Source organism: Neovison vison, chromosome 1 (assembly GCF_020171115.1).
Source record: "Neovison vison isolate M4711 chromosome 1, ASM_NN_V1, whole genome shotgun sequence".
NCBI lineage: Eukaryota > Metazoa > Chordata > Mammalia > Carnivora > Mustelidae > Neogale > Neogale vison.
In genome coordinates this window covers 122901711-122928813 of record NC_058091.1, presented here as the reverse complement: position 1 = coordinate 122928813, position 27103 = coordinate 122901711, and the positions used below count along the sequence as shown (strand labels likewise).

At 45.5% G+C, this 27103-nt stretch overlaps 2 protein-coding genes across 2 annotated transcripts; one reads left to right on the top strand and one right to left on the bottom strand.

The window, feature by feature from the left end:
- Nucleotides 1–135: 135 nt before the first annotated feature.
- On the bottom strand, nucleotides 136–18113 carry PPP1R10 (protein phosphatase 1 regulatory subunit 10). Its single transcript, XM_044257545.1, has 20 exons — nucleotides 18030–18113; nucleotides 17281–17805; nucleotides 11000–11117; nucleotides 10235–10321; nucleotides 9944–10079; nucleotides 9374–9425; nucleotides 6482–6559; nucleotides 6169–6342; nucleotides 5852–5957; nucleotides 5628–5740; nucleotides 4739–4839; nucleotides 4343–4490; nucleotides 4107–4265; nucleotides 3766–4012; nucleotides 3531–3594; nucleotides 3206–3400; nucleotides 2979–3054; nucleotides 2624–2737; nucleotides 1668–2468; nucleotides 136–1390 (listed from the first exon to the last, which is right to left on the bottom strand). Exons 3-20 carry the CDS (start codon nucleotides 11104–11106, stop codon nucleotides 1281–1283), a joined length of 2868 nt encoding a protein of 955 aa, XP_044113480.1. The 5' UTR covers nucleotides 11107–11117; nucleotides 17281–17805; nucleotides 18030–18113; the 3' UTR covers nucleotides 136–1280.
- Nucleotides 18114–18609: 496 nt separating this feature from the next.
- On the top strand, nucleotides 18610–26607 carry MRPS18B (mitochondrial ribosomal protein S18B). The gene is made up of 7 exons (XM_044257531.1): nucleotides 18610–18753; nucleotides 19899–20007; nucleotides 20114–20211; nucleotides 20339–20407; nucleotides 23870–23936; nucleotides 25645–25704; nucleotides 26029–26607. Exons 1-7 carry the CDS (start codon nucleotides 18676–18678, stop codon nucleotides 26322–26324), a joined length of 777 nt encoding a protein of 258 aa, XP_044113466.1. The 5' UTR covers nucleotides 18610–18675; the 3' UTR covers nucleotides 26325–26607.
- Nucleotides 26608–27103: the final 496 nt, after the last annotated feature.

The following is a 27103-nucleotide window of genomic DNA, read 5'->3' as shown; positions in this document are numbered from 1 at the left end:
ATACCCACAATGACCTCAAGAGCAGAACCAATTTTAGCTCCTCAAAGGGACAAAGAGGTTTATACTAATGTACTTAAGAAAGCAGACAGTGGTGGGTTTGTTTTTTTAAAACAAAGAGCCCAAACACACTAGGGGTTAAATAAGCTGCTTCTCTTTCCACTGTTTATTATTAATGTACAAAATATACAAAACCAAAAGAAAAAAAATACTCATCCCTCAAATCCATTGTGGCTCTAACCCAAGACCCTGCACAGAAGCCAACCAATCCACTGTTTTCATAGAAAACAACTGATGCCGAGACCTGGGAAGGAGAGGGCTGGGGAAAGGTGCGTCAGCTTTGCGGCACCCACCCAGGAAGGCACCTGGTGGGACTCAGAGGTGGCTGACAGGGCAAGGGAGCCAGAGGCTTCACACCGACAAGGTTCCAGGTGGGGGCAGAGTGCGCCAACTCCTGAAGGCAGTGCATGTAGTGTGACTGTCAGGCCCAGAGGGCCCGGCAAGTTGATGAAAAGCTGGTCTCACTGAAGTGTTAGTTTCCAGAATAGCTACAGGCAAGGGTGGGCCACCACCACCAGCCTCGCCTATGCCAGCTACAACTTCCACTTGGATGCAGGCGTGAATTGACCATCAATGAACCTAGCAGACCCATGATGCAGACTTGGGTGTTCACAGAAGGTTGCGAAGTCTTACTTGAGAAAGGGATTCAATGGAAAGCCTGTGTCAAGGTGGAAGTGGGGATGATGTATTCCAGAACTCAAATCCAGCCTGATTGAGCCCTCTCAGTGCAGTGGGGTATATAATACCCCTTTTACCATCTCCCCACCCCATGAGAAGAATGAACTTGGCTGGGATGATTTCATAAGTGCATCTGATCCCGTATCAGTTCTGTGTGCAAGTGGAGGACCCACAATAGAGTAGAGCTGTTCTCCAGGATAACCAGCTTTAGGTTCTCAGGCATAAAGGGTAATACTGGAAAAGGGTTTGGGGTTATAGGGCAAATCTCCTCAAAAAGTGAAGCCAACTGGGTCTTCTCTTCAGCAGTCCAGGCTACAGAATGTATCTAGTTTCTCTCCTCCCCAGACTGGAGGAAAATATGTACATCAATGCGCACCAGTGATCAGAAAACCCCCAGAAACCCAAGCAGGTGGGAACTGAGGGGGCCGGCTCCTCATCAGCTGGGGACAGGGGAATGTGGGCCTCACAGAAGCCATAAGAGGGTGGAAGGAGCAAGGCTGCAGTCCACAGGGGTGTGTGTGTGGGTGGGGCAGAGGAGGTGGTCCCTAGGGCAGGGGGGGCCCATTGACACCGGGGTGGTAGAAGGCACAGTTGTTCTCATAGCGGCAGTTGCCCTTCATCATGAAATGTCGGCAAACAGGGCGGTTGGACATGTCTGTGGGAATGATGGTGGAATCATTAGATAGAACATGGCTAAGAGGTCAAAGCCACCCTCGCACCCCATCCCCACCCTGTCCATAGCATCCTGAAAACTATCTTTCAGGGAGACATGGAATCTTAGGGATTTGAGGGAAGGCCAAAAGGTAACAACTACCAGACATACAGAAAATAGGGTGATTTCATGTCTGGCCTAGCATACCCAGCATAGTGATGCTCCCCCAAAACTTGCATGGGACATCAAAAGCCACATAGTGAGCAAGAACCATTCTCACCTCCTCCATGGCTGTGGCCTCCATCGTGCCCTCGGTGGCCCCCTCCTCCATGGCCAGGGCCATCATGGCTACGGTGCTCATGAGGTGGTGGCCCTCGATGGTCATGGCCTCGGTGACCAGGGACATCATGAGGCCGGTGGCTATGGGGCCCACCATGTCCAGGACCTTCATGGGGGCGATGTCCACCACTTCCACCCATGCTTCCACCAGGGCCTTCATGGGGGCGATGTCCACTTCCAGAACCCATTCCTCCACCAGGGCCTTCATGGGGGCGATGTCCACTGCCTCCACCCATGCCACTGCCAGGGCCTTCATGAGGACGATGGCCGGTGCCACTGCCCATGCCACCACCAGGACCTTCATGAGGACGATGTCCCCCACCTCCACCCATGCTACCGCCAGGGCCTTCGTGGGGGCGGTGCCCACCACCCATGCCACTGCCAGGGCCTTCATGGGGACGATGTCCACTGCTGCTGCTCATGCCCCCACCAGGGCCTTCATGTGGACGATGCCCACCACCTCCAACCATGCCCCCACCAGGGCCCCCTCGTCCATTTGGGGGTCCTCCTCCAGAGCGACCTCCTCTGGCCCCCCGGAAGGGAGGAGGAGGAGGTGGTTCATTTCCTCCTCGGCCACCGCGGCCTCTATGGTATGGTCCAGGACCTGGTCCCGGGCCCCCCCGCATTGGGCCCCCCCGCATGGGGTCACCTGGGCCATCCCAGAAAGGATCACCCCCTCGTGGAGGGGGTGGGGGACCCAAGAGACGTGGACCCACTGGCCCACCAGGGCCTCCATGAGGACCTGTTAAGGAAAAAAAAAGACAGTATCAGCTATGTGTTATACTCAGGGAGGTCCTCTCCCACCCTAAACCACCTCCCACCTTTGGGTCAAACCTACATTATTACCAGGTCAAAATTAAGCAAGTAAACCCATTCCAACCTCTCACTATCACCTACCTGGCATAGGTCCCCCAGGCCCAGGGGGGAAGTGCTGCATGGCCTTCGGGCCCCCAGGGCCTCCTGGTGGGAAACCATTGGCTATTGGACCAGGGCCTAATAGTCCATGTGGCACTATTAAAAAAGAAAAAAAGTAGAACAAGAGGATGCTAGAAGAGTGGCATGACTTCCTAATTAGGTGTGCCTTTCTGGCCCTCTCAGACCAACTTGGCAAAGCAATGCTCTGTCCAGTCTTGCCCTCCCCACCAGCAGTAATACCCCTGCTCACCACTGTCTGTAAACCCTGCTCCCTGCTCGCCCTCAACTCTGCAGTAGGCTTCCTCCCCCAGGCTCCAGGACTGGCCCTGGTGATTACCGAGCATCTGCTTGATCTTGTCTGAATAGTCTGGTTGCTTTAGTAGTTCCTCTGAGGGATGACTATTTGGGCTACCCTGTAAGGTAAGATGAATAAAGAAGGTCAACAGAGTGCAAGGTTAACAAATGCAGAGAGAAGAGCCAGATGAGGAACCAAGTGAGAAGACAAGTACTGGGGTAAAAAGAGAGATTCCAGAGAAACTGGAAAAGAGGAAGGTGGGCTCATACCATGATGGAGGTGAGGATCTCTTGGACATTGATGCCTCCTCCTCCAGGACCCTGGGGGCTCTTCCCAGCACCCATGCTTCCCATGAGATTGGCGAGGACAGGGGGCAATTTGGAGCCACCTGCCCCATCAGGTGAGCCACCAGCTCCCCCAGGCTCCAGAGTCTCAATATATGAGGTCTCATCCATGGAACATTCCTGCAAGACAGGAGAATAATCAGGACTAACTTTGAAAGAATGAAGACACATTCCATTTAAATGGAAATGAATTGTCAAAAGACACATTAAAATCGATCACACCCTCCATCAACACATAGCATGTGCTCACCTCATCTAGGGGGATGAGCTTCGGGGGTACAGGTTCATAGGGCTCAGGATCAGGTTCATGAGGACTATAAAGAACACCACAGGTGACGGGGAAAGAAAGTGACAAATTATTTAAACCCTTCACATTCCCTCCTAGCCCCCACCCACCTCCGTATTACTCCAGCTAATGTTCCCCTCAGGAGTCCCAAGTATTTAACAAGATCATGGTTCGTTCATGCCCACACTCTTTTGCTCACCTTTCCTTGTTCAAGAAGAGCTCCTGAAGGATTCCTTTCTCCCGCTCAGCCTGGATGTATCGCTCCTGGCTATTGCTTCCAGGGGTGACAAGGGGTGAGGGAAGAACCAGGGGCCGCGGGCACACCCACGGCACCTTCTCCTCCATGTTGTCATGGCTCAGACGCCGGGCTGTCTCAAATGCATGTCGGTCTGACAGTATCTCTCGCTTAGCAGCCTCACCAAAGTCCTTGATCTTATTCACATTTACTATTGGCAAGGAGAAAAAAAAAAAAGTAAACACAACCCAGTCCTTTTTAAACTCCCTATGCCCACTTACTACACAAAAATCTTGACCGCTCACCTCGTTCAGTTTCATCCAGTTCAAAATAAAAATATTCTCTCAGTTTGCCCTCCTCAGGCCACGTCACAGTTTTCCTCTTCCTGCCTTTCCGGGTCAGCTGGCTAGGATCTCCAGGACTCTCCACTGGCTTTGCATCCAGTGCTCCTGGCTCCAAAGAGGCTGTAAGCAGGAGAGGTTTCAGACCAAGGTTCGTCCTTTTAGAAAACCCCCAGACCTGAACCAATTTCTAGACTCACCTGTATCCATGAGCTCTGGAACTTCAACAGGGGGAACTGGGGTGCCTGGGCGGTCTGTGTCCATAGCCTCACAAGGAGGTGCTGGTTCTGGGGAAGAAGGTTTGGCTGTGCTTGGTTCTGTGCTCGTTTTCCCTTCAAATGGGCTTGGCTATTGTGAAAGAAAAAGAAGTTCATCAGCTGATGTGAAACAAGGTTAAGGTAAGACAATTAGTCTGGGGTCTTAGACAGGATCCCCCATGAGTTCCTATTAAGGAAGATTCTGTCATACCACCGATCCTGCTCCACCTCCACCACAGTCCACATCTTGTCCTCCCCAACCACTGCCAGGTGCTGAGCCCTTCCTTCTACTTTACTTTTGATACCCGGTCACTCACGCCTACGGCCTTCTGCTCATACCTTGGCAGCTGTAGGTGACAGCACCTTCTTCTTCTTCTTAATTTTGATGCCTGGAACAGGGGCTGAATTGAGTGCATCCAGAAAGCCCAGGCCCTCCATGGCTACAAAAGGAAAAAGCATAAAATGGAATCATCAGACCTCTTTCACAATCTTATTCCTAGACAAAGTCTGGGCAGGAAATGGGCCAATGGAGACCCTGTCACGACTGAGGACATAGTAAGTTCAAGGTAACCAGGAAGTATATGCTGGATTCACGTAAGAAATTCTTGTTATTCTATTTTTTATTTTGTTTTTAAGTAATCTCTACAACCAGCGTGGGTCTTGACCTCCCAACCTGGAGATAAAGAGTTGCATGCTCCTCCACTTGCGCCAGCCAGGCGCCCTTTCTTTTAAAAATTTTAAAGGCAAGCAACCGACCCTTTGAGTATGAATTAGAGTTCAGGTAACTGAAGAAGGCAGCCCACATGGACAAGACAGAATATCCCAAAGCTGGGGGAATCCCTAATCAGTCACTGAATAGCACACCTCTAAGACTCATCTCTAAAATTACTTTTAAGTAATCCTATGAAAGGGGACCTCCAGAGGTGCAAAAATTAAGTCACCAGAAATCCACCCCCTACCCACCCCTCAACATTCATTCCCATTAAGAGTTTGCTCCCAGGGGCGCCTGGGTGGCTCAGTGGGTTAAAGCCTCTGCCTTCGGCTCAGGTCATGATCCCAGGGTCCTGGGATCAAGCCCCATATCGGGCTCTCTGCTCAGTGGGGAGCCTGCTTCCCTCCTCTCTCTCTGCCTACTTGTGATCTCTGTCTGTAAATAAATAAATAAAATCTTAAAAAAAAAAAAAAAAAAAAGAGTTTGCTCCCAAAGTGCATTCTTCTTTAGACTCACGCTGTGGTGGGATGATCTTCACTTTGATCTCTTTGGTGGCATTCGGTGTCGTGTTCAGTGGCTTGTATTTCTTCTCTGCAGGGGGTGCAGCATCTCCTGGAGCAACTGTGGTGCTGTCAGAAGAGGAACTGTCAACAATATCTCTGACTCACTCTGACTTGCCCCTTCTTCTCCCTCATATCCACAAACCTAACCCATGCAGAAACTCAGGATGTGGTCCATACCTCTGACGCTTGAGGGGAATGGGTTTAAGGTTGTACTTGTCAGAAACCACCACTGCACTGGCATTCTTCTTCACAGGCACCAAAGATGGAGTCTCCAGTTCTAGCCCTGTGGGAAGAAACATGCTGTTGGGGTTGAACTCCTTCCCACTCTCTTAACCCTTCCTCCCTGGTCCAACCCTAAATCTTCATCCAACCCAAGCCTCATCCACTAATCTTCCTTCTTCCATGTGCGCCCTATCATAAATCCGCTAATCCACTACAAAATCCTAGGTGTACATCTGCCCACAGACCTTCCCAAGACCAGCCAACAGCCCTACCAGTGGAACGGAATTTGGCGTGACTTGGTGCTGTGGTTCGGAGAGACTTGGGCTTCTCTTTCTTCTTCTCCGGGGCCTCCTCGGCCCGGGTCTCAGCCTTCACCTCAGTCAAGGGTCGCTCAGGAGGGGTGGTTCGACTCTTACCCTCTTCTTTACGTTTCTTCTTATCTTTCTCTGTTATGAAAATACAAAGCATTAAAGGATTTTACCTAAAAAGAAACACTGTTAAGAGGTGAAGCAGGCTAAAGGCACTGAAGGCCATGTCCCAGTGGGAAAGAAAGAAACATGAGGGATAAAAGACTAAGGAGCTTACCAGCAGGCTGGGTACTGCTCTGGGAGCGGATGACAGCCATCCAGTCACTGACAAGGACTGAAGCCAATTTCCGGAGCTCTGCAGGTCAGAGTATAAGGGGAAATGCCTAAGTAGCTAAAAATATTTTCTTCCACTAACAAAAAACAAGGATGTTTAAAGATATACTATAAAAATCTGTATAACAGAAAAAGTAACACAGAATTTTAACAACAACATGAGATAGGCTCAAAAACCAAACTCTTCAAAATGGAACAATGAGGGGCGCCTGGGTGGTTCAGTGGGTTAAAGCCTCTGCCTTCGGCTCAGGTCACTGATCCTAGGTTCTGGGATCAAGCCCCGCATCGGGCTCTCTGCTCAGCAGGGAGCCTGCTTCCCCCTCTCTGACCACTTGTGATCTCTCTGTCAAATAAATAAATAAAATCTTAAAAAAAAAAAAAAATGGAACAATGAATCACATGGTAGTCTTCTATTCCAATCCAGTGGGGGGTTGGAGGGGAAGATGACACATTAATTACATACAAGGTACATTATAAAAACTACATCAGTTGTTTTACATGTATCTCATGTGGCTGTTATAACTTGAAGATTTTTATTCCTCTTTCACAGACACACAGCAGCATAAAGATCAGAGTCAGAAAGCTAGAAAGCACCAGAATGAAGCCAGTGCTGATGCTCTTCTGCTAACCATGTATTAAAAGAACAGAAACTAAAATCAGGAAACAGGCAGGGTTCAAGTATCTGAAAAGCTAAGAACAGTATTACTCTACGTTGTCCTACCTAAAGGCAAACAAAGTTTCAAGGAACAGATTTAAATCCATCTTATAAAAGATTTCCTAAGCCACCTTTTTTCCTAGAATGCTACTAGTGATTAATGGCTTTAAAAAATCAGTTAAATGTAGCAAAGGCGAAGAGCTTAAAGCAGACCACTTTACGGACGGGGAAGGCATTATTTAGAGAAAGAAGATGGACAGAGAATTTAAAGGACAAAAAAGTGTTTCCAAATATATAGGGAAAAAAACCCAAAAACCCCTACAGCTCTTGCCTTTTGTACTTGGCAAAGAACAGCTCTTACCTATGGCACCAGCCTCTTCCCAACATTTCCACATATAGACTTATTTGATAATGAGATTGTTGAAAACATTACACCCTAACTTTTCTTTTTCTTTCTTTTTTTTTTTTCTAAAAAGATTTTATTTATTTGTTTGACAGACACAGGTTACAAGTAGGCAAGAGAGGCAGGCAGGGAGAGAGCGGAGGAAGCAGGCTCTCCGTGGAGCAGAGAGCCCAATGTGGGGCTCGATCCCAGTACCCTGGGATCATGACCTGAGCTGAAAGCAGAGGCTTTAACCCACTGAGCCACCCAGGCACCCCATAAATCCTAACTTTTCAAATATACAACTAGCAATTTCTATATTTAAGGCAACATGAACTCCAGTGCATCCCCAATACAGGGATACCCTAAACCTTTTTGGACCAACTGATACTATGGTCTAGTGAGACTTTAAGGTCCATAAGGAATGTACAAATTTCAGTATTCAAAGGAAGTAACAGAACAATTAAAGCTGTATTCAAAGGTGGCAACACAACTAGACAACGGGAAAACAAGGAACACTATACCTGAAAATGAAAAAATAAGAGATGAGCAATGATTTAAAAGGGAATTCTACAGTATGTGCTACATTACAAATTATTATTCAATATACTCTGTTATGTCACAAAAACAGAAGTGTTCAGTATTTAAAAAAACCTAAAACCGAGAATAAAAAAGAATGGAAAGCTAGAGAACGTTTTTCACTTAAACACTGTCGAACCCCTTATCTTGGTAAACGTTCCCAGTGTTTTCTTCTATAGCTGAAGAATTTCAGATAGGCTTACCCAGGCCTACATGCTCCTTCTATACCAAACTGCCAAAGCCTCTTTCCAAAAGGCCCTGGCACACCATTCCCTTTAGACAAATGAATAAGCCTATTCTGATCAGGGATTAGCTCTGCTAGAATACTGTTCACTTGTGGGATACTAATGTTTTGTGCTAGTGGTTTGTACACTGGGTATAAACCCTTTTCTTCACTAAAGAAAAGGCCATGAAGCCTTTTCTGGAGCCAGGCCCTGTCTTTATGCCAGAACTGTATGATCCTTGCCAAGGGCTCCAATACCCTTTGTCTTAAGAAAAAGAAAGACTCTGTTGCTAACAAAGCTATGATCTACTCCAGCAGTCAGGATTCTTTCTGCCCATGTCCTAAAGGAAGGTGTTTATTGGCAGTGCTATATGTCTATTACACACTGAAGGTCCCAGAATATGCTATATTTATTTATTTAGAAAAATAAAAGGAACTCCCATCTAAAAAAAATTAAATAAATAAATAAATAAATAAAAGGAAATGATGACAACACTCTCTAGGATGACACTATCTTCTCCAAAGAAGTTTAAGTATATGCCTTTTACACCAAGAGATAGTAAGCATCAGTTTTTAAGTATGGGGTCTCATCTTACATTCAGTAGTAGAGAAATGGACAAATCCCATTTGGAATTCAGATCAGGAAAGGGAGAAAGGTTAGAGAGTCTCAATTTTTAAAAGAAAGAGAAAAGTATAGTGAGGTAGCAAGGAGTGACAGGACAGTTCAAGGATAGGAGTAAGACACAAAAATAACAAAGGGGGGGGCGCCTGGGTGGCTCAGTGGGTTAAGCCTCTGCCTTCAGCTCGGGTCATGATCTCAGGGTCCTGGGATGGAGTCCCGCATCAGGCTCTCTGCTCGGTGGGGAGCCTGCTTCCCCCTCTTTCTCTGCCTGCCTCTCTGCCTACTTGTGATCTCGCTCTCTGTCAAATAAATAAATAAAATCTTAAAAAAGAGAAAAGAACAAAGAGGCAGTCATGAGGAAGGGCTGGCCCCTACCTTCATCCTCACTTGACTTGCTCAGCTGTTTCACCAGTTTGGCTGTGTTGTTCTGTGAGAGATGGGGAGAAAGTTAAATACAAGGAGGAAAATGAGTCCTCTTAGAGCTAAGAACTGCACAAACTCACACGCAATTTCTTTTTTGTGAGATTTTATTTTTAAAGTCATCTCTACACCCAAGCAGGAGCTCAAACCCACAACCCCAAGACCAACTGAGCCAGTTGGGCACCCTGCCCACAATTTCTTAACAGTCCCTAACTGCGACCACCACTACTCTTGTACTTTACCATTTATAAAACCTTTGTAGGCATACAAACTTAATTCTAAAAACAACCAATGGAGGTAGGGGCATTCATTCCCAATGAAAGACAAGAAAACTGAGGCTCAAATACCTGAACTACCCCAACCACAAACCTATTAATGGACATAAACCCAGTCTTCTGATACTAAATTCCTATTTTTTCTACCACACTCCTGCACAGGCCCAAGACTGCCACATCAGACTCCATGTATTTTATCTACCAGGCTAAAGCAAAAAGGAAGCATTAGTGTTGTAGAGACTTAAGGTACCTGCTTGAGATGGTCCACAGTGAGCGGGAGGTGCTGCAGGGTCAGTAGAATTTGCTGTAAGAGGGGAATGTTGTTCGTTGTCTTTGAATAGGTCAGCCAATTGTTAAGAAGCTTGTAGCCACCAACATCAATAAACCTGCAGGCAGGTAGGAGAATCTGTAATGTCCTTTCCAGGTTTGGAGTGCCACATCCCACAGTCCTACTCCCCCATCAATGACCTAGGAACCCCCTGCACCCTCTCCCACCTTCTATGTACGTCTTCCCAGCCCAGACACCAAGATCCCCACTTACTTGACCAATATTTCTGGTGACTGGGTCTGCAGGAGAATGTTCAAGTAAGTGCATCGACTCACCATCTTTCGTGCTTCCTTCATCAGGCTGTAGGAGAGATATTAAGGTTAGAAATGGAGCAAGAGCCTCTTCTTTCAACAGAAGCATCTCTGATCTGTGGGAGTGCCTAAAAATCCCTATGACTGGGACTTTGCCACAGAACAGCAAAGTCACACAAGCCTCTGGGGGATGAGATGGATCCAGAGTGAAATGGAATCCCAGGAGAGGATGGAAAACAACTGAAGGGACACTGAGGTCTCTGATCTGGGGAGGTGAGCATCACTGCTTTTCTAACCCACAGGACACACTTGATTTTGCTTTCCAGTTAAGAACGCTAGCACTAACAGCCATCCATTCATAGTCTGTTCAGGACTGGCTTGGTCTTTTGCCTTCCCCTCGGAAACTGGAGAATCCCTGAAGGAAAATGGCAGTCTGGGTAAATGGAATGTGATCCAGAACAGAACCAAAAATTCTGTCACCTGGCTCTTCTGCTCCATTCCTTCCAAAGCATGACTTCAAGACTGTGGACATCCAAACCCAGATTCTATTACGGTGAGGAACCAAGGAATCACCTTTTTCTACCACGTAGCCTAAAATTATTGGCTACTGATCTTATTTCACTGACTCTCTCTCTCCCCCTCCAAAAACGGTCACTCCTATTTACAGTCATATTTCAACATAAAATATCCTCTGCTCACAATGACTCCCAAAAACAGGCAGACTCACCTGAAGATCTTGGAAATCCCATCCACACTCTTAACTTCCCCATCTCGGTTAAGGAAGCTATCCAGGCCCTTGAGCAGCTCTTTGGGATCTATGGGACCCGAACCCATGATCGAGGTTTCTAAGACAAGGACAAAATAAACCCACAGAATAAATGGGTGGCAAGGAGAGTCCCACTATACCCTCTAATAAATTCCATTTGTAGAATTGATAAAAATTTGTGACTAATTATTCAATCTATATTCAACTACACTCACCATTTTCCAGGTAAGAGAAAATCAAAACATCATTACCACAGAGAAAAAAAGCCCTGGTAAGTTAAGCATGGGGAGGACTGAATGGGAAGACAATTAAGACAGGAGGACTGGGCAGCACACCTTTCTCCCTCCTGGTTACACCCTTCCTAGATAGCTGAACTTCACTAAATTGTACTAGGACTGAGTCAAGTTTCTGTAACAAAACACTCAACATTCCAAGGTATTCTTGCTTATTGTTAGGTCTTATTTCTTCTTAGCTGCTGATAAATCTGGCTGGGGGGGGGAAAGTATAGCTTGTTAAGAACTGGTACAATTTCAGACACTTGGGCTAAATATCTTCTAAGATTAGTCAGTTCCTTTTTATCTATTAAGAATCACAATGACCTCCAGCAGTAGAGTATGCTCTGCTTGCACCAGGAGACAATCAGCTGAAGTGACAGCTGGTGAATGATAAAAACTTGAAAACATAATCTTTCCCTCAAGAGAGTTGTGGGTAGCTCCCAGAAATGGAGACAAATGGATATAAAGGAAATCAAGCAGGCACTCCTAAGCCTTGAACAGAACTGTCACTCATTAGCCAAATACTGCACAAATTTTATTGTTTTAAAGTTAAGACTGGTTTGTGATTTCAAAAGCAAAGATGCAAATCTGATTACTCCCCTTCAAAATCACACCACCCTCCAAGATCCCCAAAAGAAAGGCCTGAAATTAGAAACCAGAGAGCCAAAAAGAATGGAATAAAACTAGAAGCTGGGAAAACGCCATTAAATTTTAAATAGCTACTTTAGACCAGATTAGAAAAAGAGCTCATTAAAAGCTAAACTGCTGTTACAGGATAAAGTGTGAAGCAATTTCTAGGCCAAAACCCAAGGTAATTTAGAATCAATGTAGCTCTGTGATTTTTATGCCTCTAAACACGGGATTCTCAGAACTGAAAAAGAAAGCCACCTCGATACTATCTGCGTTTCGAATGTAAGGTTAATGCTGGATAGAAAGGAATCAAGAAGAAAACAATTTCTTGCCTCCTACTTATAGTACAGGTAACAGACATAATCCCAGCAGGAAGGTGGGAATATCCGTGTTTTACAAGCTGTGTTTTGTGCAGACTTTTGTGCAGAAAAGAGAACAAATTTCTTGTAACAAAAATTTGTTCTAAAAAGAAAAACAAGCATAATAATCTCAACCTTTTAGTCCTCCCAACAAGAAGGCCAATAAATTTCTAAATAGACAGGTCCTGTGCTCACTTCGGCAGCACATATACTAAATAGACAGGTCCTAACAACCTAGCGAAGCAGCAGCAGAAGCAGGGAAGAGGCTGGTTCTTGAGACCATAACCTGTGGGCTGAATACAGAAAGAAAGATGAGGTTAAAAAAAAAAATTTGCTGAAGTGAACAAATCTGGATTAAGTGTGCTGTTGCTGCTGTTCTGGAACCTCCACAAGGACAGGTAGAACCTGAGGTCAGAAGAAAAACACTGAAGTAGAATACTGGGTAAGATTAGAAGCCCATGGGCCAAATCCACTGAAATGTGGTGATTCTTAGACACAGACACAGGGAGAAAGGCATTCTTCCATGTAGTAAGACACCATAAAGTGGTATATGGACACTATAGCAAGAGATACATACACAGATAAAACAAAAGGATAAAACAGATTTCCCATCTATTGGAAACTGGAAAAGCAGTGAGTGAATCCAAAGTAATACATAACAGCAACCACAATATACACAATTTGACAAAAAAGATTTCAATTAAATTAACATCAATTCAAACCAGCACCACCACTCCCACCAGGCCAAATACTGCTGACCTGACTGATTAAAACTCAATATACATCACCTTGGAGAACTACTTTTGCACATCCAAGTACAAGCTGAGCCAACAAGAGTATTACCCCTACTTCCTTCAGAAACTCAAAAGAAGTGTCACCTGAACTCAGATGTTCCTCTTCACATAAGAGGGTGGGAGAGAAGAAAGAATAACGACACCCAGAAAGAGACCAACAAGTACAAAGCCAAATTCTGCCCGGTGCCTTCTTCTGGGAATGAGACCAAGGGACAACTTTTTCCCCATTCACAACAAGCAAGAAAAGTCATGGGAAGCTAGAAGACAAAGCAGAAATGTTAAATATTCATTTTCCACTAGTATTTTTCTATTATTTGTATTTTGGAAATACAATTAACAGAACTAAGTTTTGTCTCACAAGTACCAATCGTGACAAAATGTAAATGGGTTTTCTCATGGCTTTCCTACAAGCAAATTAGTTTTAACTCATTTTAAACTAAGGACTATATCAAGTGTATTACAACCAAATTTTCTTACTTCAAAGTCAGTATATTTTGAAAGAAGCTACAAGGCACTCAACTGCAAAGGAATGAAGAGCCTAAATTCCTGGCGCAGGCCTACAGTGGAAAATGCAGAGCTGACCAGGGAAGGAGGGACAGTAACCAAGTGCATTTCCTAGTACTTTCTGGAACCTGGAACAAATACTTAAGGAAGCTTTCTGGAAACAAAAATAATCTAGGGCATGATATGTTTGCTTTTAATTTCCTTGAAGATAGAACATACAAAAGGGGCAGGGGGAGGGGAAGAACCCCAGGCTTATCTCCACCTAGACCTAAGCTGTGCATTCCTTCTTATGGATTTTGCAGGCAGAGATGAACACTACTGACTGACAACACAAGGCTCTGGGGAATTTTCTTTCTTACCAGAGAGAAATGTAGAAATTCTTAAGTGACACCAACTCCTGCCTCCAAAAGGACTTTTACTTGGGAGTTATTCAATTAACAGGGTGAAAAATACCTAGCTTGGCTAAAGCTATTATTCCATACCCATCACAAAAAAAAAAAAAAAAAAATTGGTTCAGCACAAAATCCCTATGCAAATCAGAGCCCTTTTAAAAACAATCATAACCCTCTTATAACAAGAGGAAGGAGTCTAAATTTACCTTAACTTAGAAGTCTTACCACTTCAGGAAATGAAAATATATCTGAACCCTGAAATTCCCCTTTTCTTGGTGTTTTGAGGTTATGTCCTTATAGACTCAGTGGACTGAAATTAGGTCTCCCAAGTAATGCACAAGGTCTTACCTCTCCTAAGTAGTAAGCCCCTATCCCTCAAACTTATATTGAAAACCTGGTACAGTGATCTCCCCAAAATCTTATTTGCTTTTCAGTGAGGATGTAAAATCACCCAACCCCAGCAATATAACTGGCCACAAACTACAAGGATCAGGTTCTCCGAGGTTCTCTGGATGGATGTGGTTTCCCTAGAAGACATTGTTGCCCCATCTCCCATGTTAAGGAAGATCTTCTTTAAATATCCCCTGTTCACTAGAGATCAGGAACCCCAATGGGTGGAATATTCAGCTCCCAAGGAAGGTATGCTGCAGAGACACATGGCAAAACTGCTTAAAAGATAAAAAAAAAAAAAAAAACTTGTGGTCAATAGACATGTGGAAGAGTCCCTCCCACCCAACCCAGAAGTTTTAAGTACTAATTTGAGAATCTGTACCCAGCAGAAAATTAGCCCTGAGAGTCTAACCAAGTTACCACAGGACAGCTGTACAAAATGGCTTTCCAATTCTGCCTAGAACCTCCACGCTTCAAATCAGGAATTTAAAAAATGAGAAGTATATGAAGAATTTGACAAAGATTGGACTTTGAAAAAGTTAGAGGAAGATAGAGAAGGGACAGGACACCCAATACCACCCTCAGATAGGGCATGGCTGTGAACATGCACCCATTGCGAAAACACTGACAAGTTGAAAAATGAAGAAGACATTTTTCTGCCATTAATGGTTTTTAAGGAATTTCTTTCTACAGGGAAGAAAAAAGAAATTCAAAAAAGGTGGCTCTTTGGAAAAAAGAAATGAAGGTTGTGAAATGTAATACCAGAAAGATTTTGCTTACCAGACACCGTAGCTCGCATCCCCCTGCCTTGAGTTTACAACTGCCGCCTCCTTTCCTATTCACTTCTCATCCTAGTACCAATGTACAGGAGCTACGTAACTGGAGAACGTGATACAGCACTGAACACAAAGAGTTTATCCCCAAACCCAGAGGTGGGAATAAGGGCGATTTAAAAGGAAGTCTTGAAGTACCCACCCTCCCCCAGTCTCATTATACAAAGCGACCAAATGCAGGCCCAAGGACGGGTTCCTAAGCAGAAATGGCACAATTCAGTGTCATTAGGCTCCATTTGTCTATTCAAGTCACTTTCACAAGTCCTCCTTTCCCCACTATCTCCCACCACACAAGATCTACATACACACAGCTCTCACACACAGCACCAGAAGGCTCCCAGTCTTAAAGTATTGTTGGTTTGACTGGTTTTCCACCCCTGGCAACTGAAGCAGGGTTAAACTTCCAAGCAGTTGTGATGAGTGAAGGAGGGTGAAAATAAAAGCAACAGGCTCTGATCGTTAAATATAAAAACTAGAGCTGCCCGGGAGATGGACAACTTCAAGACCTAATTCTTACAAGCTTTTTCAAGATTATAAAAGATACTCTAAAGTAAATGTCTTCCTGTCTGGCAGCAGCGTGCACAGGGAGTACAGAAAGCATCTGCTCAGGGGTGGAGTTTCAAGAGGCTGGAGAGAAGAAAGGGGATTACATCACCTTTCCGTGCTGCTCCTCCCCCTTGACCAAGTTTCTAGGGCGGCCCTAAGCTCTGGGTGGCAAAAGGGGGAGAAAAAACAACAAAGAAGCAGGGACGACGCCATTTTGTAATGGAGAAGAGGAAAACTTAAAAAAAGCTATCCCGGCGCTGCCGGTAGCTAGTTACACCAGAAAACACCCCTTTACAGTAAAATACCCCAAACCAGCACCCATCCTGAATGGTCTTTGACCTAATTTGGTTAAGAAAGTTGTGAAAATAAAACCAATTAAAGTATTCACAAGAACAATTTTCTGTGGGGAAGAACTGAATTTCCAATTGAGATTCAACCTGCTACCGTCGACCACCCCCATTCTCCCTACAAAGGGAAAAGGGGGAGGACTTGGACCCCTCTCAACAAATAGGGTTGAGGTGGGAGGACAGGAGAAAAATGGGCCAAGACACAACCTGCAACGCCGCTTGGAAGACAAAAGGACAAGGAAAAGTCGCCATATTGAAGCAGGGAAGAAAAAAATTCCTTTTAACGACACAAATCTTTTAGAAAGCTAGCATTCAATTGCACTAAATGGCTTTTAAAAATTATACTCCTGAATTGCACATTTCCCAACCTTTACACCCATTAGACTGTATTCCCACCCACCAAAACGTTATCAAGTTAAAATGTTAATCATCTTTGCTTTTAAATAACCTATGCAAACTGCAACAATTACAAAACATTCTTTACCTCCCCATTATCTTGTATGTACTGGCACTAAGATTATATTTGTACTGAATTAAGTGTCTTGCAATCTTTATTCCTAGATTGCCACCTATTTTAACCACACAAATATACCCCAAGCAAATTACATTAAAATTGAGAGGATTTAACAATTATTTAAAGTCACAGCCAGCTATTACTTCTCTGCCCATCTCCTTACCCTGCAATCTTTATGTACAGATTGCTTATTTATCTGGCAAATTGAAAGGCGCCCTGCTTGTCTCACACACAAAGAAGTGGGACTTCTGGGCCACAAGATCCACCATCTTTTGTATGTGAGCTCATTAACCCTTTTGAAGACTGCTAACAAGAGGAAGTTAACCATTCCTCCTTATAAAAAGCAACACTTATGGCTTTGGCAGTCTGGAAATTGGCTGGATTACCAAGGGTTAACCGTCAAAATCCTCACTTGCTGGCCCTCCCTCCACCCTTTCCTTTCCTGCAGCAGGGCAGGAAGGTAGGTGGTAGGTGAGAGAGAACAAGACTGTTTAGACCAAAGGCCCTTTTTTAATGGAGATTAAGTGACCGGCTTGGTCCTTCTCCAGTTCTCTACTTTGTTCTATTGGCTCATTTCTTCCTCTCATTATTTTTGGTTTCACAACGGGAAACGTTGATTTCTTGTTGCAAGGCTGGTTTTGGAAAATTCGACACTTACTATCCAATTTTTTTGCGACGTCAGCACCTCGGGCTCAGGGGGGAGGGGGTTAAAATTTTGGAGAAGAAAAATAAAACCAACCAACCAGGACCCAAAACTCAATTATTTGGGGGGCCTCATTGGATCAAAAAGTCTCTTAAAAAAATGAAGGCCAACTCAGTATTCATTTGCCCCCCACCCAACTCCATTTAGGGAGGGGGGGTCGTAGAAAAAAAGTTCTGAGTGGATTCAAAAAAGTAAACGCTGGATGAGTGAATTTGGGTGGGTTTGGGAAGGGTGGGTGGTTGATTATTTTTGAAGTTATGTGGTGACGGTCCTTCGGCCACAGATTTCAAGTCCCATGCAGCGTGGGCTGGTGGGGTGGGCAAGATAGGTGGGAAGGGATAGAAGACACAAGTGGTTGGGCTGGTGGCTGCTGTTTTCCCTTTCCCCCCTCTCAGGATCCTTTCAAGGGCTTAGGTGGTGTTGCGGCTTGTTTCTTTTTTTCCTCGTGGCCGGCCTGTCTTTCTCCGAGAAAATTCAAACCTGGGATAAAAGGAACACAAGGGAGAAAGATATAATCAATACGGGTTTCTTTAAACACCCCAAAGTACGGTATTTGTTGTCTCCAAACGCCCCGATGTCCCATCCCGGACACAGCCGCCTTCCATAAACCACGGTCCTTAACAGAACTCAAACCTAACCCCCTCCCCCAGACCAACGATCTCAACAAAACTTTACCCACCAACCGACAAAACACCCAAGCTTACCTCTAAACGAACCCCAGAATGGCGGCTGCGTGCTCGGGCGGAGTCTTTTATACCCGGACGCCGCCCAACGCGCCCAAACATGCTAGTGAAACGCCCTTGTCGCGAGACATTGTGCGTGAGGCGTGAACTCATTGGCCAACCCGAAAGACAACTCGCTAGCTGATTGGCTATCCTTCCTTCATCTTCGCTCAGCCCCTTCCCCGCCCGTTCCTTCTTCCGCCTCCTTCCTGGCCCCCCCGCTTACGAGCGCGTGACTGGAGAGCCTAGCACCTCCCTTTCCTCTGCTTCCACCGCTTCCGTCCTCAAGAACACGTCTCACCCTGGTTGGTAGAACCGGGCTGGCGCATGCGCATTGAGAAGATGTCGGTCGAAATCCCCTTCAAAATTTCTTAAAATGCAAGCTCTAAGTATAAGATCTAGAAGTTGTAGTGATTGGGTCGGGGAAAACGCAATTTTGAAGCCAAATTCGATTGTGACGCAGTTGAAATTGGCTTCTCCCCACAGCCCCTCCGTTTACGCTTCCGTTCTGACGCAAGTGCGCGGCCGCCTCCCGCACTGCGGGCTCGCACTTGGCCCTACCCTAGTCAGTTTCTTGGAGCATGCGCAGTTGCCTTCCCGCCTCTTCTTGCCTTTGGCGTACGTCAACATGGCGGCCTCCGTTTTGCGTTCGTGGCTGAGGCTCCTTCCTAGCCTTTCGCCCTTCAGAGGTGCCTGCGGAGTTCAGGTAGCTCCTTGGAGCACATTTTGTATAACCGCAACTCACTTATACTTTCTGTAGGTCGTCGCTCCATTGCTGGGAATTCAGGAGCGGAGACTCTCCCGAGTCCTTATTATGCCTTGGCTGTTTAGGCAGCATTGCTTTCATCACTCTTCGCCTTCCCCTCACCCTTCTCAGTACTTCGCGGGTTTTTAATCCCCAGCCAAGGGAAAAGAGTTATTCTTTTCCAAGGCACCAGATGGGCTAAAGAATTAGGTGAAGGATTGGGCCTCTTGGTCGTACACAACCAGCTCTTAAGCAAGCATATAATGTCTAAATCTGTCATGCCCTGGAGTGTCCTTGAGTTGAGGGACACTAACTTCTACCTGCTGAGCTCTCTCCCAGTAAAACTAGGATACGTTCTCACGACCTGAGGACCAGTTCCTTAGCTCTCTTTCTCTAGCTAAATTAAGTTTTTGTTTTGTTTTGTTTGTTAACCAGAGCATACAAGATATTGGTCTTCTACATTGAGGTTTCCCTCCAGCCTTATGTACTCACCGCACTGGAGGTTCTTGGTAGGGCAGGGTAGGTTCTTGGTGGGGCAGGGTGGGATAGGAAAGGTTGCACAGCTGCCACTCCCTAAGAGTGGTGACAGGGGTCACTGCGGAGTTAATAACAGCTCTGGTAGCTTTAAAGCTAGCGTTAGGACTCAAGTTTGTTCTGACCTGTGGAATGTTGACCTTCAACTTTTGTAAGGCTGGGAAATTCAATGATTCAGGTTGGATTTGGTTGGAGACTCATCTATCATGCATCCTCTCCCCACTAGGGATTTTCCTTCCAAGAAGCTAGACATCCTCCTTTTCCTTTCTTTTCCCTTTTCTCAGTACATCTTTGAAAGCAGGAACACATCATGTGTGTCTTCTCAAAAAAGACTGCTTCCTAGTCACCTATCCTAGTTACCCTCTTATATTATCTTCGTCAGGATCCGGTCAGAGACAGAAAGTGCTTGTTGATGACTTCAGTTTTACCCCAGCAAAGATGCTATTTTCTAAATATATTTTTGCTTTAGTCCATTAGTACCATGGGCATGTTTGTCTTGTCCCTAACGTGGGCAGCGAAACTATCAGGTCCTTTCCTTGAACTCATTTTCTCATCTATTGCCTTTTTTATAGGTTCCTCTTCAGACTCTTTGCACCAGAAGCCCCACTGAGGAAGATTCTTTGTCCCCAGTTCCGATAACGCCTTACAAGAATGAACCCTGGAAATATCTGGACTCAGAAGGTACCTCTGAATAGGAAAGGGGAGGATCATGTGGGGTCTGCAATAAATGGACAGAGACACTTCTACTATCCCCACCAGGAATAACTTGTGTGAGTTTTCATTTCAGAATACCAGAACCGCTATGGCTCTCGCCCCGTCTGGGCTGACTACCGTAGAAACCACAAAGGTGGAATACCCCCACAGCGGACTAGAAAGACATGTATTGTGAGTTTCTGAAGGTGGTACGTGGATGGGATGTGAGTGAGGGTGAATGCCATAGTGACAGTGGCAGTAGCACATTTTCTCACAGGACTTTGAACATTCGTCAACTACTAGTTTCTTTTCTCCACAGCGTAGAGATAAAGTTGCTGGGAATCCCTGTCCCATCTGCCGGGATCACAAGCTGCATGTCGACTTTAGGGTAAGGGCAGTCTTTTCTCTAGAATAAGGATTTGGAGCCTCTTTGTAGTGCTAAAGAGATTACCATGGGTGCCCCACTCTTCATAACCTAGCACCTCTATGGTCTATTTTGCATTGATTTTCTAGTAGTATAAAAACATTCCTTTTTCCATCTTTTTGTCCTCTACTGTGGCTTATACTAAAAACCTTCATCTCTTAGCTATGCATTTACAGTCTAAATTGCAGGTCAGAAAAATGTCTTTTTTTTTAAGATTTTATTTATTTATTTGACAGAGAGAGAGATCACCAGTGGGCAGAGAGGCAGGCAGAGAGGGGCGGAAGCAGGCTCCCCTCCAAGCAGAGAGCCGGATGTGGGGCTCGATCCCAGAACCCTGAGATCATGACCTGAGTCGAAGGCAGAGGCTTAACCTCTGAGCCACCCAGGCACCCCAAAATGTCCATTTCTAATGGCTAAAGGTTCATTTATATTCATTGCAATTATTAGCAAATAGATTGGGTTAGTTGTTTTGTTGTTTTTTAGAGAGAGAGTGAGGGAGAAAGAGCACAAGCAGGAGAGGAACGGGGGAGTGGGAGCAGACTCCCCACCAAGCAGGGATCCCAACGTGGGGCTCGATCCCAGGACCCCAGGATCATGACCCGAACTGAAGGCGGACACTTAACAGACTGAGCCACCCAGAGGCCCCTGAGGTTGTGTGGGATATTTTTTGTTTTTTGTTTGTTTGTTTTTGTTTTTTTGTAGTTTTTTTGTCACGTTAATGTTTGGTAACATGCCGATACTTAAGGCTGAAGAGCAAATGCATGAAGCAATATACAGAGTTCAATTATTTTTCACAGAAAATTTATTGCAAGGACAGGACTTGCTTTTTTTTTTTTTAGATTTTATTTATTTATTTATTTATTTATTATTTTTTTAAGGATGTTTATTTATTTATTTGACAGACAGAGATCACAAGTAGGCAGAGAGGCAGGCCGAGGTGGGGGTGGGGGAGGCCGAGGAGGGTGGGGGGTTGGAAGAAGGCTCCCTGCCCAGCAGAGTGCCCGATGTGGGGCTCGATCCCAGAACCCTGGGATCATGACCTGGGCCAAAGGCAGAGGCTTTAACCCACTGAGCCAGCCAGGCACCCCAAGATTTTATTTATTTATTTGACAGAGATCACAAGTAGGGAGAGAGGCAAGCAGAGAGAGAGAGGAGGAAGTAGGCTACCCGCTGAGCAGAGAGCCCAATGCGGGGCTCTATCCCAGGACCCTGGGATCATGACCTGAGCCGAAGGCAGAGGCCTTAACCCGTTGAGCCACCCAGGTGTCCTTCATTATTATTTTTATATGCGTTTTGAACTCTTTAAGGAGCAAGTCCTGCTTCCCTTCCTCTCTCTCTGCCTGCCTCTCTGCCTACTTGTGATCTCTATCCATTAAATAAATAAACTCTTAAAATAATAATAATAACCATGGGCAGGGGCGCCTGGGTGGCTCAGTGGATTAAAGCCTCTGCCTTCGGCTCAGGTCAGGATCCCAGGGTCCTGGGATTGAGCCCTGCATCGGGCTCTCTGCTCGGCAGGGAGCCTGCTTCCTCCTCTCTCTGTCTGCCTCTTTGCCTGCTTGTGATCTCTGTCTGTCAAATAAATAAATAAAATCTTTAAAAAAAATAAATAATGGGTAAAATGCTTTTCTGAACTTGTGGTAAAGGTATTGGAGCAGAAGCTGAATGATTGGTCATCAGGGGAGTTCGAAGGAATTCGTATATCAGTCAGCAGATCGGGGTTTCTGACTGCTCTCAGTCCCCTCCTGACACCACTGTAGATAACTTCTCAATTTCTTTTTTTTTTTTAAGATTTTATTTATTTACTTGACAGACATGGATCACAAGTAGGCAGAGAGGCAGGCAGAGAGAGAGGGGGAGGCAGGCTCCCCGCTGAGCAGAGAGCCCGATGCAGGGCTCGATCCCAGGTCCCTGGGATCATGACTTATGCCGAAGGCAGAGGTTTTAACCCACTGAGCCACCCAGGCACCCCGGTAACTTTCAGTTTCAACCGTGCACGATTGGTTTAAAAGTAGAACAGCGACACCTGGGTGGTTCAATTGGTTGAGTATCTGACTCTTGATTTTTTTCTCAGGTCATGATCTCAGGGTTGTGCCCCTCATCATGCTCCATGCTCAGCCAGAAAGAAGTCTGCCTGAGATTCTCTCCCTCTCCCTCTCCCTCTCCCTCTGCCCCTCCACTCACTCACACATACACTCACTCTTTCAAATAAATAAATCTTTAAAAAAACCATAATACGACCAGTTGTATACAAGGAAGAAAGATTACAAATTGAATAGTGCAGATGATTCTGCTTGCTCTTCCACTCCACAAGCACATCTCCTTTTTTCCATGGGTGTTATCTTCTATGATTAACCTGCTGGTTGGCAGTCATTCTACATAATTAGACCTATAAAATGGATGTTAATAATCTATGTTATATACAGCATGCTGTCGTAAACGTTCATATTTATACATGCACATTATAACACATAACGTTTTCTTTTTTTTTTTAAAGATTTTATTTATTTATTTGACAGACAGAGATCACAAATAGGTAGAGAGGCAGGCAGAGAGAGAGAGGAGGAAGCAGGCTCCCCGCTGAGCAAAGAGCCGGATGTGGGGCTCGATCCCAGGACTCTGAGATCATGACCTGAGCTGAAGGCAGAGGCTTTAACCCACTGAGCCACACAGGCGCCCCCCCCCTTTTTTTTTTTAAAGATTTTATTTATTTATTTGACAGACAATATCACAAGCAGGCAAAGAGGCAGGCAGCGAGAGAGGAAGGGAAGCAGGCTCCCCGCTGAGCAGAGAGCCAGATGCAGGACTCGATCCCAGGACCCTGGGGTCATGACCTGAGCCAGAGGCAGAGGCTTCAACCCACTGAGCCACCCAGGCGCCCCAACACATAACATCTTTAAGTGATTTCAGGGATTGCCAACTGACTGTCCCCAATTTTTTGTGTGAGGGGCTGATTTTAGAACCTAACCCCTATAGAAGATGGTTCTATGTGAGTCTCAGTGACAGAATGTAGCGTGTGCATGAAATGGTTGCAAGGCCAAGAAATGGGAAATGTTTGCCGGAGTCTTCAAGAATGTATTCAGCAAGGGGCGCCTGGGTGGCTCAGTGGGTTAAAGCCTACACCTTCGGCTCAGGTCATGATCCCAGTGTCCTGGGATTGAGCCCTGTGTGGGGCTCTCTGCTTAGCAGGGAGCCTTCTTCCTTCCTCTCTCTCTACCTGCCTCTCTGCCTACTTGTGATCTCTGTCTGTCAAAAAAAAGAAAAAATTGATGGGGCTAAAACTGGGACATGAAGGAGGGTAGCATCTGGAGAGAGATAGAAGTTAAGGGTATCTATGCACAGGTGTAGGGATTGTGTACTTCCAGTTTCTCAAAGTCTTGCTGTTCTCCCTGCTCTCTTATGTTTCCCTACCACTTTCCTCCACAGAACGTGAAGCTCTTGGAACAGTTTGTCTGCGCCCACACAGGTGTCATCTTCCATGCTCCATACACAGGTTAGCTTATCATCCTTGTCACCACCAAAATAGCTTTTCCTTAGTGCATTCCTCATTTATTCAGTCATACAACAGGTAACTTGGTGGCCCTTACATAAGGCATAAAAAGCATGAATGAACTTTTTTTTTTTTTAAGATTTTATGTATTTATTTGACAGACAGAGATCACAGGTAGGTAGAGAAGCAGGCAGAGAGAGAGGAAGCAAGCTCCCCGCTGAGCAGAGAGCCCAATGTGGGGCTCGATCCCAGGACATAGGGATCATGACCCAAGCCGAAGACAGAGGCTTTTACCCACTGAGCCACCCAGGCACCCCATGAATGAACTTTTTGTTGGCAATCTTGCCTTAATGGGTATATTCACATGTGGACAAAAGGTATAAGCAAGTACCAATGTGTAAGTTATCTAAATGTAACTCTTAGAAGTGGTAATTACTTCTTTTCTGTAGGATCTTTTTGCTTTTACAAAAGGCTCTCTAGCAAATTGACTGTCCTATAAATTCTTTTTGCTGCCAACAATCCAATTAATTAGATCTTCCAAATTTGGAGTTATAATCCTAACAATTCAAGATTACATCTATTCTGGGGCACCTGGGTGGCTCAGTGGGTTAAGCTTCTGCCTTTGGCACAGGTCATGATTTCAGGGTCCTGGGATTGAGCCCCATGGCACAGGTCATGATTTCAGGGTCCTGGGATTGAGCCCCACATGGGGCTCTGCTCAGCAGGTGGCCTGCCCCCCACTTGCCTGTCTGTCTACTTGTGATCACTCTCTGTCAGATAAATTAGTCTAAAAAAAAATTATGTCTATTCCTTAATGAAGGCCACAGGCCAAATCTGGCACACTGCCATATCTGTTTATTTTCATATTGTTTATAACTGCTTCCAGGATACAGTGACAGAGTTGAATAGCTGAGACAGAAACTGTGGGACTTGGAGATCCTAAAATATATGTGGCCCGACACAGAAAAAATTTTTAACCACTGCTCTAAAGCAAGATAAATTTGCAAAGAATAATCTGAATCCTCCATTTTGGGAATGGCAATGTGATCAGTGGAGTTTGGTTTGTCAGGGAGTTTTATTTTTTATTTATTTGTTTGTTTATCCTTTTATTTATTTATTTATTTGTTTGTTTCGTCAGGGAGTTTTAAAGATGAGCTTTATGGCCAGGATGCTTGGATGGCTCAGGTCATGATCTCAGGGTCCTGGCCCCATGTCAGGCTTCCTGCTCAATGGGGAGGCAGCTCGCCCTGCTTGTACACTTTGTCTCTGACAAATAAAATAAAACAAAAACAACTTTGCAGTGAAGCTATAAAAAGCTGAAGGAACTATGTTGCTACTCTCTCAGAGCACCTTCTCTAGATCAGGAGCCCTTTCTTCCTTTACTGAATCTTTCTCAATGGATTGTCCTACCCAAACCTTTAATTAACCACACTTGCCCTTTGGATTATTTTTTGCTCTTGGAGGTTTTATAGTTAAATAGCTTTTCTATAGTGGCTAGACCCCGCTAAAGTGTTAATCTCAGCTCTCAGAGAGGGGATTCTTTCCATTGCCTAGGTGGGGAAACTGAGGCCAATCAGAGGGGTCAGGGAAGTAGGGTTATTAGGTAGAGTAAGTTATCCAAACCCAGCTCTTTATAACCATATAGAAACAGTTGTATTCTCTATTTACTGTGCTTTCTAGAATGAGCACTGTTTTCTTTTTCTTCGTTCAGGGGTCTGTATGAAACAACACAAGAAGTTGACCCAGGCCATCCAGAAAGCCAGAGATCATGGTGAGCATGAGAAGGGGCCCACTGCATTTTTCTTAGCCATAAAGAAGGAGATTTAGGGTTGGAGGGATATAAATACTCCTGCCTGTCTGAGGAGGTGGCACCCAACATGTTCTTCCCAAGAATCTCTTTTCAGCACTCCATTGTCCCTTTTTCTCTCTCCTGAGTCTCTTACCTTGTCATTGCCCCGTTGTCTTAATCCTCTTTCCTTTTTCTTCCCTTAAATTCCCTTAAATTTCTCCCTCCCTTTATATGTCATTTTACATGTTGTTTTAACCCCAACTACCCTTCCTTATTTCTCTTCCTTTTTTTTCTTTAATCCCCTAGGTCTCCTCAGTTACCACATTCCTCAGGTTGAACCTCGGGACCTTGACTTCAGTACCTCTCATGGAGCTGTGAGTGCCACTCCGCCAGCGCCCTCCCTGGTTTCAGGTGACCCCTGGTATCCATGGTACAGCTGGAAACAGCCACCAGAGAGAGAGTTGTCCCGCCTTCGACGGCTCTATCAGGGCCATCTCCAAGAAGAGAGTGGTCCTCCACCTGAATCAATGCCTGAGGTGCCCCTCACAACCGCAGCTGAAGCCTCCTCCGCTGAGCAGAAGAGTCCCCAGAGTGCTCTGTAGGAACTGTAGACTGGGAAGGAGTTAAGAGATAGTGCCTAGGAATTACATGATGGGATTTCACTCTGGGGAATTGTGTCTCTATGGCCAATGGCAGGCTCAGGGCCAGAGAAAAGAAATGATTGCTGTTGAATGGAATAAATGCTTCTGAGGCTTAGGGGAGGGCAGGACAGATGTGTATGGGAAACCCCAGATTCTATATATTGTAAATAATAGGCTAAACGTTGTTACTTGCTTCAGATTTCTGTTAACTTGGCTTTTTCACAATAAAGCTGTATCTCCTGTTTCTTGGCTGAGTTTCAGATTAATGCCATTTGTGCTGGGGGTGGGGGGGAGTTGTCGGTGAATGGGTGCTGGCTGTGGGGGAGAGGAGTGATCAGGCTTGAGCCAGACCAGCCAGTGATTCTTGGGACCAGAAATCACCATAAGTGAACAGTTGGGCCATTATGTCATGGTCACCTTTCTGGCCTCCTGTGCCCTATGCAGTGGCAGTGTTCCCACGATACCTAGCAGTTTCCTCGTTATTTATTGGGGCATGGGGGGTGGGCTGTTGAAGGGGTTGGAGAATGGGACACTAGGCTAGGAAAAATGCATCGCTGTGACAGCCGTGGGGTTGGGGAGTGGCATTAAGGGACTGGCCTGCCCAGAGTTGCTGGAAGGCTGGGGCAGCGGATATGAAAGGGGATAGGCGGAGGATGGGGCGGGCCCTGAGCCCCTCCTTCATAGCCGCTGGGAATTAAAGGCTTCCAGAAGTGCTTCCTCTCCCCCACCTCCTCCCTTCA